Source organism: Nannobrachium achirus (genome assembly GCF_963921795.1).
Source record: "Nannobrachium achirus genome assembly, chromosome: 8".
In the NCBI taxonomy this organism is placed as follows: Eukaryota; Metazoa; Chordata; class Actinopteri; order Myctophiformes; family Myctophidae; genus Nannobrachium; species Nannobrachium achirus.
This window is the reverse complement of record NC_137817.1, coordinates 61,598,527-61,613,164: the sequence shown is the minus strand read 5'-3', so window position 1 is coordinate 61,613,164 and position 14,638 is coordinate 61,598,527. Positions and strand designations below refer to the sequence as shown.

The 14,638-nt window shown below is 42.8% G+C and overlaps 1 protein-coding gene across 3 annotated transcripts in view; it reads left to right on the top strand.

Moving 5' to 3' along the window:
* Positions 1-11,471, top strand: part of arhgef12a (Rho guanine nucleotide exchange factor (GEF) 12a) — a 157,288-nt gene extending 145,817 nt beyond the window's left edge. For all 3 annotated transcript variants that reach the window (XM_080732398.1, XM_080732399.1, XM_080732397.1), the window contains 6 exons: positions 53-147; positions 3,051-3,251; positions 4,482-4,724; positions 6,764-6,993; positions 8,397-8,472; positions 9,426-11,471. In XM_080732398.1, coding sequence (XP_080588524.1) covers positions 53-147; positions 3,051-3,251; positions 4,482-4,724; positions 6,764-6,993; positions 8,397-8,472; positions 9,426-9,436 — 856 coding nt within the window. In that variant the 3' untranslated portion in view covers positions 9,437-11,471. The remainder of the gene's footprint in view (positions 1-52; positions 148-3,050; positions 3,252-4,481; positions 4,725-6,763; positions 6,994-8,396; positions 8,473-9,425) is intronic.
* Positions 11,472-14,638: the final 3,167 nt, after the last annotated feature.

Here is a 14,638-nt window from a genome sequence, read left to right as displayed (position 1 = left end):
TTTCCCAGAGCTCGCTGCTGAACAGAGTGTTTTTATGGTTTCTGTCTTCCAGTGGGGACCGAGACGGAGTGGAGATCATCACGACGGGCGTTTCCAGACTCGCCAAGGAGGCCGACCGCACGTCCACTGGTAGCACCCGTTCTGCTGGTGAGTTTTTAACATTTTAACCAGTGGCGTCAGTTCAGAAAAAGCTAAGGTATGGCAACATGAATGGTGTCGCGCGTGTGCAAGACACCAGTCATGTTGCCATACCTTAGCAACAGGCAGTGTTGTACCCGAACGTGCTCAATGAACAATCGTTCACGAACACGTTCATATTTTGGGCGAACGTGAACTGAACGTTCTTTGTTTCCGCTTGATGAACGCTATTGCCGAATGCGTTCATTCTGACGTCCATGAACTGCGCTCCTCGGCTCGTTCGCTCGTTCAGTCCGCAGTCTTTTGTCCTCACGTCCTTCTTTTCATTCACATTTCACATTATGCTCCAATAAATAACACCCAGACCCAGCTGCAGACTTGAAGACCTTGCGAAAGTTGATATGTGAGCGGACTGAGCGCCTCGGTGCGCTGGGTGCTTTGTGAGGTTTTGAACTTGAACTTGAACTTATTCCTTTTTTGAAAGTGAACTTTCCCAACACTGGCAACAGGCATGATACATTTATTTTAAGAAGTACATTCTATTTTTTCCCCCCGTTTCTACGGTTTCTTGGGCTGGATATGGCAGCCTGGAATGGTTGTTCAGCTAAACTTGGCATGTTAGTAAACGTGCCACAATTAACAATAATGCAATTGCACCTGTGCAGCTGACCTGCGGAACCTGGGAATATACCATTTTGTCAAGATGGGGAGAATGCAAGTGTGGTGTGGAGAATATAATTATAATACCTTGTTAAAGTGACCATTTTGTAAAATTTTGCATTTGTAGTTATTTTACTGTAATTTAACAACATAATAACCAGAACAGATAGACAAAGAGACATTCATGGATTTATATTTAAAAGTCACTTTTATTTTCCCCTCTGGACCCAGGGTATGGCAGCTGCATACCCCTGCCATACCCAATTGACGCCCCTGATTTTAACAACGATACGATACGCATCACGATACATGGTTAACGATACGATACATGGACGATATTGGTTCATTCATGGCGATACGATACGATTCGATTCAATGATTTAAAATCGATATAGTAACTATTTAGCAAAGAAATACAATCTGTGTGAAACGTGTCAATAGTGCATGTTTCTAAGGGAAACATCTATTATTATGGATATAAATAAGTAAACACTGTGATTCTTTAGCAAATACATGGACATTATATTTCAACACATATGGACAAACCTGCACCTTGACATGAACACAGAGATTACACACATTTATCGATAGACCAAGAGTAGCTATGTGGAATGGAATTCCACATAGCTACTTCCACATTTAATAGTAATTAAACTCCTCTTTTTCATTTTCCCTCTTAAAATTGCCAAATACACATACTTAGTTTCCATACAATCCATTATTTGCATTGCAAAACGATTCGATACTGATTATCTGCATTTTAAAACGATTCGATACAAAGCCAAAGCGGCATGATATTTTGCTTTTGCAAACGATATAGTAGATCATTGCAAACTAAAATCGATTTTTCAATTCAGTTACTATATCGTTACACCCCTACCAGTGTGGAGTGGTGACAAAAGCCGCTCCGCGCTCCAGAGGGCTCTTGTCCCACTCGCTCGTCACTCTGGTCGGCCACCGCGCCGCTCCGCTCCCCGCCGCTACTGTACTTCGCTCACCTTGATTTTCGCATCTCTCGCTCCGCACTCGCTCCACGCTCCACTCAGGGTCGTCAATCTGTCAGCAGCCAAAATAAAAAAAGTAGTTTGCTACCATGTCCGAAAGACTTTCTCCTTTGCCAGTGTGTTCCCAACACAAATGCCTGCGGTAACGTGAGCCTCGGCTTTGATGGAGAGCTGTCTAGCCTTCAATGTTACGAAAGACGCCATCTAAGCAATATTAAATCCTGTTTTTTATTGATTAATCACCACAACCGAGAGGGGGAGGCGACTGTGGCATGTGTTTTGCTCTCACTTGCATTTCAAATCGTATCCTTTAACTGGCTGGTGGTGCCTATAACTTAACTGACACAAGGTAGGCTATTTGTTATAAACATAGCCTACTTGTGTGGATGATATACCAGTAGATACATTTGACTTGAGTGAAATATTGATAAAGGGAATTCTCTGTCCCCTCTCCTCTCCGCGGTGCCGACATGAATGCACTGCCATGGACTGCACTCGGCACTGTTTTGTTGGAAACATGCGGCGCGCGGCCCCAACAGGATTGGCTAGGAGCGGAGGAGGGTCAGCGCTAAGACCCATTTAACCCATTTAGACGCAATATTTTATGCTTTAAATATAAAAAATAGCAGATCTACAAGCTCACAGCGCGCGCTGCGAGCTTGTAGATCTGCTATTTTTTTAAATCTTGAAAATTAGAATTTTGACCCGATTCTATGTGTCTTTTGAATCCTTCTAAGATTTTTGGAAAAAAACGATGTTTCTATGTCAGCAATCTGGCCAGCCATCGTCAAAGAAAAGGTCCTTTTCACTTAACTGGAGCTCAGTTAGTCTGTTCTTGAGAGACTACTATGTCAGTGGTGCTCAAACCTTTTCATGTGAAGGACCCCCAAAATGATATTTATTTGGCCACGGACCCCCATTTCAAAATATCTAGTTCCAGGGACCACCCAGAAGCAAAATTTGAGTTACAAACGTTCGCTTTGAAAATACATATATTCAAAGATTTGAGCACATTTTCATGACTTTTTCAAAAATAGTAGATCTACGAGCTCGCAGCGCGGCACTCGGTGCCGTGCTGTGAGCTTGTATATCTGCTATTTTTCACTGGTTAAAGCATTCAATAATTCTAGGCCTGAAGTCGCTCGCTCATGCTCAACTAAAAAAACGGCCTGCTCCGCTCCCCGAGCCGCTCGCGCTCCACTCCGCTCGTATGCCCTGACCCCTACTAAATAACCCTTCCCTCCTCAGATAAGGAGAGCAGCCCGGCCCCCAGCGGTGCGACGCCCAGCTCCCTACCGGGCAACGTTCCGTTTGAAGGAGACAAGATGGAGGAGGAGGAGGAGGAGGGCTTCGTGGACCCCGAGCTCTCGTACCGAGCGGCGGAGGACGCCGGCGAGGGAGACTCCTTCAACCTGTTCCCCTCGCGGGCAGACGAGGCACTGAAGACACGTGAGTGATGTGAAGATATCGTCGTTGTCGGGTGAAAACCTTGTATGTCCAAAACCGTTCGTTTTGCATTTTTTATTTTAAAAATGATTCAAACTAGTGAAAACAGCCGATCTAACGCGAGGCGTTGTGTGCTTGTAGATCTGCTGTTTTCACTACTTTTGTGCCTTGTATGATGAAGCAGGGCTTTACTTTGCGAAAGTAACATACAAATTTGAAACTTCACTGTCCAGTGTTCAAACATCTGACTCAGTGACTTTAGAGCAGTGATTCCTAAAAAATAGCAGATCTTACAAGTTCACAGTGTGCCGCGATGCAACAGGTTGGGAGCTTGTAGATCTGCTATTTTCACTACGCTACTCCTAAAAACGTTCATTCTTTTTTTTTCATGTTCTTTTGAAGAATGTTTGAAATTCTAGCTCTGTCTGAAAATTATATATATTTTCCTATTCATGTTTTGAAATAATAAAAACTAATTGGAAAGTGAAATAAAAATAAATAAAAAATAAATACTTTGTCACACTACAACTTGATAATCATCAATCATTAAACATGGAGGTATGGTGAAGGAAAATGCAAATGTCCATGCCATACCTAAAGGCAGCATTCAAGAGAATTGCCTTGTCCAAACTCTCCTGAACTTGAATGCAGCATCTTATGCTGAAAGAATTGCCCTCTCTGTGTAGAAACCAAGCATCGAAAATAAGCCGAACCTCCAAGCTCTGCGACGCGCTGTGAGCTTGGAGGTCAGCTATATTCGATATTTTCACCAAAACAAAGGCCCTTTTAGAAATGTCAGCCCTAGGGCTGTCACAATTATTACATAATCGTCTAATTGTGATTATTTGACATTATCGCAATTATTTTGTCATAATCGTCATAATCGTGAATATTGAAAAATGTCTGAAATAGTGGAAATAGCAGATCTACAAGCTCACAACGCGTCGCGAGCTTGTAGATCGGCTAGTTCCACTATCAAAGTTATTTTTTAAGTAATAAGTTGTCAAATATGTCAGTCATTTCTTTGTATATTTAGGTTATGTGTCATATCTACCATGTACAACTTCAAAGCCTAAAAGCCAAACAGAAATGTAATTATCAACGACAAAAACACAATTAAATTGTTAATCGCCAATTATTTGAGTGACAATTAATCGTCATGTAAAATGTCATATCGTGACAGCCCTAGTCAGCCCCTGCCTCTCTAACATTCTCTGCATTCTCTGCCTGCAGTGGCGTCATTGAAGCAGGTGCTGGTGACCCAGCTGATGTCCCAGGAGGCCAGCGAGCGCGCCCAGCGCTCCTCCGGGGCCCGCCTCCTGAGGACCACCTCCCTGCGGACCCCCGTGGACAGCCGGGCCCGGGGGGCGCTGGTCCACAACGGCTCGGAGAAGGGCCGGGGCACCCAGGGAGAAGACCCCGCTCAGGACCTGGGCTCCGGGGACACGGGCTTCTTCGATTCCCCCGAGGACTATGGTGAGTCTGGACTCACACTGTGTGTGTGTGTGTGTGTGTGTGTGTGTGTGTGTGTGTGTGTGTGTGTGTGTGTGTGTGTGTGTGTGTGTGTGTGTGTGTGTGTGTGTGTGTGTGTAACTTAAGCCCATTTTCCACAGGCCCAACACCACACCACACCGCCCACTTGTGCCAGGTTTTCCACTACAAGGACCTGGGTAGAGTGGTGTGAAAGTGGTACTAAACGTGGTACTAAAAAGTATCCAATCTAGAGTAGGTCAAACAGGGCCAAACACTTCATAATAATTGCTAACTCACTGACTTTTCATTTAGACCACCAGGATATAGTTGTGATACATGATAATAGATTATATTGTGTTATAACCACTATTATAATCTATTATAGTGTATTATAATTATCATAGTAATACATGAATACTTTATAGTGTATTATAATCACAGTTATAATCCATTATAGTGTATTATAATTTAGGATAGTTGTAATACAAATTTATATTGTATTATAATCACAGTTAACACAATTAGTGCCTCTTAATCTGAAGGTTGCTTGGTGCCTCGGTGCCACGCAGTTTCCTCCATAGGCCGCCGCTATTATTTTGAAGGGCTGGAAGGGGGTTGTTTTTGTTTTTTTGGATTATCACTTGACGGCAACGATTACGTCATCTAGTCACATGACAGTGTGGGCCAAGAAGAGGAAGATGGCTGCGCCCTACCTTGTGCCTTGTTTACATTTAGATCTGCTGCAAAATGTCTCAAAATGGCTATTTTGTTTAAATGACGTTTCTTTATGGGCCTCTCCATTGACTTAACATTGAGGAGCTTCACTTCGCGTGCACGCCCAACGTGCGTTGTAAACAAATCGCCGACATTACCGATGCGGGCGCGACGGGAGCGACGTACAGTAAGTAATCATACCTTTACTGTATATACAGTAAGATTCACAGTCCTCACCGTCAACGGCGCCATGGTATTAACCCTTTCAATGACGGTGAGCGCCGTCTACAGCAGCAGAACAGTTAAAAGGGTCAATTTGTTTCTTACTGATAGGGGTACTTTATATTTTTATGTGTTGCGTGTAGTGTGGTGTGGTGCTAAAGCTGCAGTCGAAAAGGGGCTTTAGGGATTGGACGATAAGCGATATTATCGTTTATCGTGATAAAAAACAGTTTACAGTTTACAGTTTAGGCATTTTGCAGATGCTTTTAATCCAAAGCGACTTACAATAAGCAGATAATACACATCACTATAATAAGCTAATAATAAGATATTACGTCAGTACATTAACAACATTATAACAAATGCATAGGAATATAACATAGGTAGACCACGCACCTAATCAGTATACAACTTCTAAAACCTAAAAACGTTATCTAGCTTCATGTATGGTCATTGAGGGAAGGGGGAGTGTTACAGTAGTGCATTGCATTGCAAAAACACTCACGATAATCGTATGTTGGAGATCGTCCTCCGTCATGCACTGGGATCAATTCACCTTAAATTTGCCGAGCTGCATATCCGGTACCACTTAAACCCTCTATAATTGGTAAAAGGTACTTATACTAGATTTTTTTCACTCTCTACCAAATGTCTTTGCCAAAGAAATAGACGCGTTGTGAGCTTCAATTTTTTTGGCAAATATGTTTCCGCCCCAACAAGCTTGACAAGCCCAAAGCTTACTCAATAAGTAAAAATGGTAAATGGTGCATTTATATAGCGCTTTTATCCAAGGCGCTTTACATAGATTGTGCATTACATTCACACATTCACACATTCACACACCGATGGCAGAGGAAACCATGCAAGGCACCAACCTGCTCACCGGGAGCAACTAGGGGTTCAGAGTCTTGCTCAAGGAATATTCGACATTAACTCAGGGGGAGCCCGGATTTGAACTGGGAACCCTTCGGGAACCCTTCGTGCTCTAATAACGGTTTCTCTACCCCTGAGCTATGCCGCCCATAATGTGTTATGGAGTTTGTAGCGAGCCCTTGTATCGAACTCCATCCCTAAGCACACATGCTTGTTTTTTTTATATCCACCAGCAGGATACCTGGTCCTGGAGGGCTACGGGGGTCCGGGGGAGAGCACGACGGACGACGACATCCTGGCGGCGGGCACGGGCAAGCAGCTGAGCACGTCGCGGGGCTGCGTGGCCGACTCTGGCATCAACCTGAGGTTCTCCTCGGTGTCAGCAGGGGGCAGCCTCTCCACCTTCAGCAGACAGGTGCTGAGTCATCTTAGGAACCTGCAGTCTGACCTCAGCTACCTGAAGGTAACACATTAAAACTACTAACATACGCACGCACGCACCCACACACACACACACACACACACACACAAAGTTTAGTTTAGTTTAGTTTATTGCAACCGAAGGTCACAGTATACCATGAGAAATGTCGTCTGTTCAGTCAGTCTTTCCGTCAGTCTGTACACATTTTTACAGTGTATTAGTTCCCTTGTAACTGTGACATCACTCTGACATCATGCTCTGATGTCACCGTGACCTCACGCTCTGGCTTGATGTCCCTTCTATGCCCATATATATTATGCCCATATATAGTCGACAATGTGATGTCAGAACATGCCCATATATGGGCATTCCCAGATCACACTTGCAAATTAATTACATCCTTGTCCGTTTTATGCCCATGCCTATGTAGTGCGAGGAAAGGAAAAATCCATCAGGCTTATTTGGAATCCTTCCCTTTTTGGAACAGATTTACAAGTTCAATAAGAACAATACAATAGAATACAACAAGGGGAGCAGATGTGCAATAAAGAAACACAAACACAGAAACTGCAAAAAAGGAACAAAAGACAACACATCAGTAAACTAAATCATGCGGATTACAGTAAAAAAGAAATAAGATATAGCTTTAGTTTAGATGTTTCTTGAATATTGTCAAGGATATTGATGACTTAAGTGAAGCATCAAGACAGTTCCACAAAAGAGGGCCTCTAAATTTGATAAATGATTGATGTTTTGAAGTACGACAAAAAGGTAAATCAAAATCATCCCTTTGCCTTGTGGGGTAAGAGTGAATGTCAGAAGTTGGCTGAAAAAGAATTATGAAAAGAAGAGGGAATGTCTTTAAATTTATACAAAGTATACATAGGGCTGTCACGATTAATTGGCACTCAAATAATTGCGATTAACGATTTAACTGTGTTCTTGTCGTTGACAATTACATTACTGTTTGGTTTTTAGGCTTTGAAGTTGCACATGCATGGCAGATACGATACATATCCTAAATAAGAAATGACTGACATGTTTGACATCTTTATGCTTAAAAAAGAACATCGATAGTGGAAATACCAGATCTACAAGGTCACAACGTGTCGAGATGCGGCGCATTGTGACCTTGTAGCTCGGCTATTTGAACTATTTTTGAAAATGTTTGAAAATATGTGATCATTTTTCAACAAGTAAACGATTATGATGATTATGTCAAATAATTGTGATTAGACCATTATGTAATAATTATGACAGGCCTACACGCACACACACACACACACACACACACACACACACACACACACACACACTAAGGCCGCTGTGAAAACTAAAACAAATACCAAAACTAATAAAGCTAAACCAAAACGAAATATTTGTAATAAATGAAAGCAATCTGAAACTCAACTAAGAACCCTAACAAAACTTCCCTTTTCTTGCAGGAGGTTGAAGCCAAGTATAATACCATAATAAGCCAAAGGCCAGAGAGGTCACCATCAGATGCAGATGGGAATAAAGGTATGTCAAATATGTTATAATAAAGAACTTTTAAGCTGAAGATGATGGTCAATGGTGATGATAATTTGTTTGTTTTATTGTATCTATATCATGGGCCCAAAATTCCCAGTATCGTGTATCATAATTATTGTCAAATCAGTGTATTGGCACAACTCTACTCTTCACACTTGATAATCAGTTATGTTCTGTAAGCCAGTTGTTCTCTAGCCTGAAGTGGAATGTCTGCCCGAAATCTCAGACTCTCTTCCCAAAACGAAGTGTGTGATAGAGTCTGACGCTTGCAGTCAGGCTAGTTGTTCTCAACCTTTCCAGGCTGCGACCCCCAAAATAATCATATTTTAACTGGGGATTCTATTGTGAAAATAGCAGATCTAGAGCATGTAGATCGGCTATTAGCACAATTTCTGCCTCTAATATTTGACAATTTGGTCAATGTTTAATTTGTCATTTTAGAGGTATTAAAAAGTCCTTAAATTGTGACTTTAGAAATGTGCAGATACCCTCTATACACTTAAACTTTATGGTTGTTTTGTTTACTGTTTAGTGAGAAAACAATGTTGCACATAAAGTTAATCATCTGGGGACCCCCCAAAATAATTTGGGGACCCCCCCTGGGATCCCAACCCACAGGTTGAGAACCACTGCTGTAAGCCAGTGGTTCTCAACCTGTTTGTCCAATTAAACATTGGACAAATTGTAAAATATTAGAGGTAGAAATTGTGAAAATAGCAGATCTACATGCTCACAACGCCTCTCAACTCAACAATAGAACCGTGTTATACAAAATGTAATGCCTCATCTCTCGTCAGGGTGGAGGGTCTGGGGTCCCCTGTTAAAAAAAAAATGTTTTGGGGTGTCGCAGCCTGAAAAGTTTGAAGACCACTGCTGTAAGCGACACCATCTCTGGACGTAACATTAATTAACCCCCAGCCTTTCCGTTTCTTCCCCCCCAGATAAGAGATAGTGGGAACTGGACGACGCCACCGGGCCTCCTCCTCCTCCAGCTCTGGTCCCTCCCAAAGAGGAAGTATTTATTTGAACGACGAGCAGTCGTGTTTTTTCTACTTCCTGTTGTCCCGGACTACTTCCTGGACTTCCGTTCTCTATAAGCTTGTCCTCTCACTGCTGAAGCCCCGCCCTCCTCCCTCCCTCCGTCGCCCATATACGGTCGTTTAAACCGCCACGAGAAACCGACAGACTGAGCATGAGCAAAAAAGAAGACGAAGAAGAAAAACTAAAAAGAGACGGTTTGGAGGGAGGGAGTTCTCCCTCCAATCAGCACAAGGCAATCAGGGAAGTGGGATTGCCCCCAAACCCCGCCCCCTCCTCCATTCTAGCTCCTCCCCCTCCCTCCTTTCCAAGTCCCCTTTCTCCCTGCAAGAAAGAGAACTTATACCAAAATGTACAAAGATGTGTGTTTTAGAATATATATATATGAAACACAAAAACAAGAAGAAAAAGGAACATTTTTAAGATAATGTATTAAGATTTTTTTTTTTTTTTATCCCAAGATGTATTTATTTTCTTTCTTTTTCTTTTGTTTTCTTTTCATTTTTTTTTTTTTTTTTTTTAAGTGTTGCTCACGTTGCTTGCATGCTTTTTGGCCAATCGGTCTTGTGACCTATGGGGCTGCATTATCCTGCTTCAAAAATACAAAAAAAATTACAAAACACACACACACACACACAGGGGTAGTGTGTGTTGTGTGTGTGTGCGTGCGTGAGCGTGTGAGTGTGAGTGCACACTTAGCATACTTTTAGCACGTTAGCCTAGCTTTTACCCTGATCAAATTTAGCAGGAATATTATTCAGACTGAGAGAGAGAGAGAACACTGGGTGGACCTCCTGAAGTGTTATTATACGACTCTTTAGAAAACGTGTTATGAAAAAAAAGAAGAGAAAAATAAACTAAGTCTAGAATTTCAGATTAATTCTGGGATGGTGTTAACTAGAATGAAGAGTCTGAAGGCTCTGATCTGGTCCTGTTGCATTTCTGTTACCCTGCCTATAAGCGTTCCCCTGCTTTCTCCCCATCCCCTCCCGTGTCTCCCGTTCCTCGCCATCACGCCTAATTTATGCTCCGTCGGACCACGGCACACGGCAGAAAATAGCAGCTCTACAAGCCCAGCGCAACGCACCGGGGCTGTCTCTTGCCGCGCGACACCGTTGGGGATGGGACGATGTGAAAATGTCATATCACGATTTACGATATTATCGACGATAATCAAAATCCATTATCCTGGCGCCAGGAACTTTTGTCTTGTCATTGACATTTGTCTTTTTGGCAAATGTCTTTGCCAAAAAATAGCAGATGTCGCGCTGCGACGCGTTGTGAGCTTGTAGATCGGCTATTTTTTGGTAAAGACATTTGATAAAGAGTGAAAGAAAAGACTATCAAGTATGTATATTATAAGTACCTTTAACTAATTATAGAGGGTTTAAGTGGTACCGGATATGCAGCTCGCCAAATAAAAGTTGAATTGATCCCAGTGCTTGACGGAGGACGATTTCACGATGAATTAAATCTCCACTATACGATTATCATTAGTGTTTTTGTTTTATCACGATAATATCGCTTATTGTCCCATCCCTAGACACTGTCACCGTCTCTCACAGATTCCGGCATCATCATCATCCTCCCCCTATCTTTTTTCCTCTTCAACTTTCTTGGTCCTCTCCTGTCACTCTTCTTTCTGTCTCCACCGCGTGCATCTGCTTTATGTTCCTTCCCTCTTCCTTCTCAACTCACTGAAGCTCAGCGTATCCTCCCTAGCTTTGTCCGGTCGTGGCCAACCATTGTCTGATCCACCATCAACTACATTGGGCTGGCTAGAGTAGACATATCGGAAGGCGGACAGCTTCTGTCGTCTTGACAGATAACGCGAGTGTTTGAGGTCGAGAGGCCACGTGGTCCAGGCCGCAACCCTCAAAATAATCATGTTTTAACTGGGGACCCCCGCCCACCCTGACGCACTACGAGTTGAGGCATTACATTTTGAAAAAAACACGGTTCTAATGTGAAAATAGCAGGTCTACATGCTCACAACGCCTCGCGCTGCGAGGCGTTGTGAGCATGTAGATCTGCTATTTTCAGACTCTTCTGCCTCTAATATTTGACAATTTGGCCAATGTTTCATTTGTCATTTCAGAGGTATTAGAGGTCCTTAAATTGTCACTTTAGAGATGTGCTATACACATAAACTTTATGTCGGTTTGTTTACCGTCGAGACAGAAAACAGTGTTGCACACATCAAGTTAATCATCTGGGGACCCCCCTGGGTGGGTCCGACCCACAGGTTCGAGAACCTTAGCGTGGGAAGATCAGTTCTAGGCGTCCGGCGGCGATACCCGTTGTTCTACAGATTCTGTACATATCAGGCTTCATGGGTGTCATTCTCACCATAGCTTTCATTCTCATGTTTGTCCCCTCTTTCCAACATGCTGTATGTCCTCCTCTGTCTGTCGTCCTCCATGGCTGTGGTGTTGCCTGCTGTGACGGAGCACTCATCCCCCCCCCTCCTCTTCTGCTACTGCCGTGGAACGCTGAACTTGACTGCCTGATCTTTCTAATAGCGTCAAAAAGGTCAAACATTATACTGTACAATGATCAAAACATGGAAGGCTATGCATAACTTTAATAAATAAATAAATGGTGCCATGAACACATTTCAAAAAGGACATTTTTAGCTCTTTTTTTGTTCTTTTTTTTTTTCTCCCCCGACATCGGTTTTGCTTTTCAGTTAAGAGGTTCGCTGGATCTCGGCACTCGGAATGTGGAGCACCCTCGACTTCAATGGTGCTTTGAATTTATTTGGGATGTTCTGTCTATGGAGGATGAGCTCTCGAAATGAATTAACAAATCTGTCTATAGCTCTGGAAAATTGGCCTTTTGTTATTCTGTCGAGTTAACCCATTTAGGCCTAGAATTATTGACTGCTTTAACTATTGAAAAATAGCAGATATACAAGCTCACAGCGCGGCACCGAGTGCCGCGCTGCGAGCTACAAGCTCTCAAACTTTCAAGTGTCAAGCTCTCCCCTTAACTCTGACAGTGTACAAATGGAATCCATTTGTACACTGTCAGAGTTACAGACTTGTATGGGTCAATTTAGACCCCCCTAAAGAAACCCACAGAGTCCCTGTTATCCACTTTGAGAACCACTGCTGTAGAGGAAGTGAATCATGACAAAATGTGTTGAAAAATATGCTTCTAAATTAGAATCAATAATACAACCGCTGTAATTTTCCGTAGCGTGACACATGGGTGGCAATTCACATCCTTGAAACCCGAGAAAGTCGACCAGTGAGTTACCGCGTTCCACTCCGAAGATGCTGACACAAGAGTTTACCCAGCATCGTAAAAAAATCTTAATTTATTGAAGATGTATTTGAGAGGGACATACTGTACCTGGCCTCGGCAGTACCAACAAGAAAGTAGAAATTAAAAGCGCACACTTGAAAGCGAGATTCTTGTAGTGCACCACGACCCTTGCTTAAAGGAAAAGAGGAAATTAGAGAAATGTGTACTGTATCAAAGGCTGGTTGTGCTTTTGCACCGAAGGTATTCATCCCAAGCAAGCAATGGCATGCTTTGAATTTCATTTGAAAGAGAAGTGCATGAATCAGTAGTGTCATGTAAAGGCAGGGGTGTCGCCAAATCCTGGGCTCTGGGTACAAGGATTTACTGTCTTCATAGGGGGAGGGGGTTTAACCCATTTAGACCAGAAAAATAGCAGATATACAAGCTCACAGCGCGGCACTCGGTGCCTAGTAAACTGACTCCTCTGGAGCCTGGTTCGAGGCTACAAAATGATATGTATTTGGCCACAGACCCCCATCTCAAAATATTTAGTTCCAGGGACCCCCCACAAGCAAAATTTGACTTGCAAATATTTGCTTAAAAAATGCATTTATTCAAAGAGTTGCACACATTTTCACTACTTTTCAAAAATAGCAAATCTACAAGCTCACAGCTGTGAGCGCTGTGAGATTGTATGTCTGCTATTTTTCAATAGCTAAAGTATAAAATAATTAAGGCCCACTTTGGGCCCTAGTAACTCAGTCCCACTCCCCCCCCCCCCCCCCCCTTTGTGACGCCCCTGTGTAAAGGTACAAAAAACAAAAAAAAAGATGATGAGCATTTTAGACATTGACCAGTAGGGGGCAGACTTCCACCACTTAATACAGTTAGTTATTGAAGACCCACAGAAGCTGCAATGACATCACTGTTCTGTCTTCTAAGGCAGCCTAATGGGGTTTCAGAAGAGCTTTATTTATCCTTTGAAGGAGATTAGAAGATGGCATGTCTGCGGGTCACCGAGTGCAGTTTCTCCCTCAAAGAGGGGTGTGGGGAGTCTGGGGACCCCCAGGGGTCCTTGAGGGGCTTCCAGGGGGTCCCCTGCTGCGAAATTACTTAATATATATGATGTATGTTGGCTTAAGAAAAAAAGTGTGTGCGTATGCGTGCGTGCATGTATGTAAACCATTGTGTACCTACTGCAGTGGTCTTCAACAGGGGGTTCGGGACCCCTAGGGGATTCCTCAGAGTTACTACAGGGGGTCCTACAGGTTTTCAGACAGGTACTGGTTTTCTCCTTTTTTTGCATTAACCACTTAAACCCTACACTGTTAGCCCTTACTGTAAATTTATAGCAAAATTCCGAACAGTATTACACTGTATTAGTATCAGACAGTATTATACTGTAAACAGCAAAGCATTCTGGGAGTGAAAATTATTTTTTTACAGAAATCTATAAGAATGTCATTATCATAGGAATTACTGTAAATTTGCTGTTAACTTTTTCGCCGCCGTTGACAGTCCTCACCGTCATTGAAAGGGTTAATACCATGGCGCCGTTGACGGTGAGGACTGTGAATCTTACTGTATATACAGTAAAGATATTATTACTTACTTAATGTCGCTCCGGTCCCGCTCGCATCGGTAATGTCGGCGATTTGTTTACAACGCACGTTGGGCGTGCACGCGAAGTGAAGCTCCTCAATGTTAAGTCAATGGAGAGGCCCATAAAGAAACTTCATTTAAACAAAATAGCCATTTTGAGACATTTTGCAGCAGATCTAAATGTAAACAAGGCACAAGGCAGGGCGCAGCCATCTTGCCTCTTCTTGTCCCACACTGTCATGTGACTAGATGACGTAATCGTTGC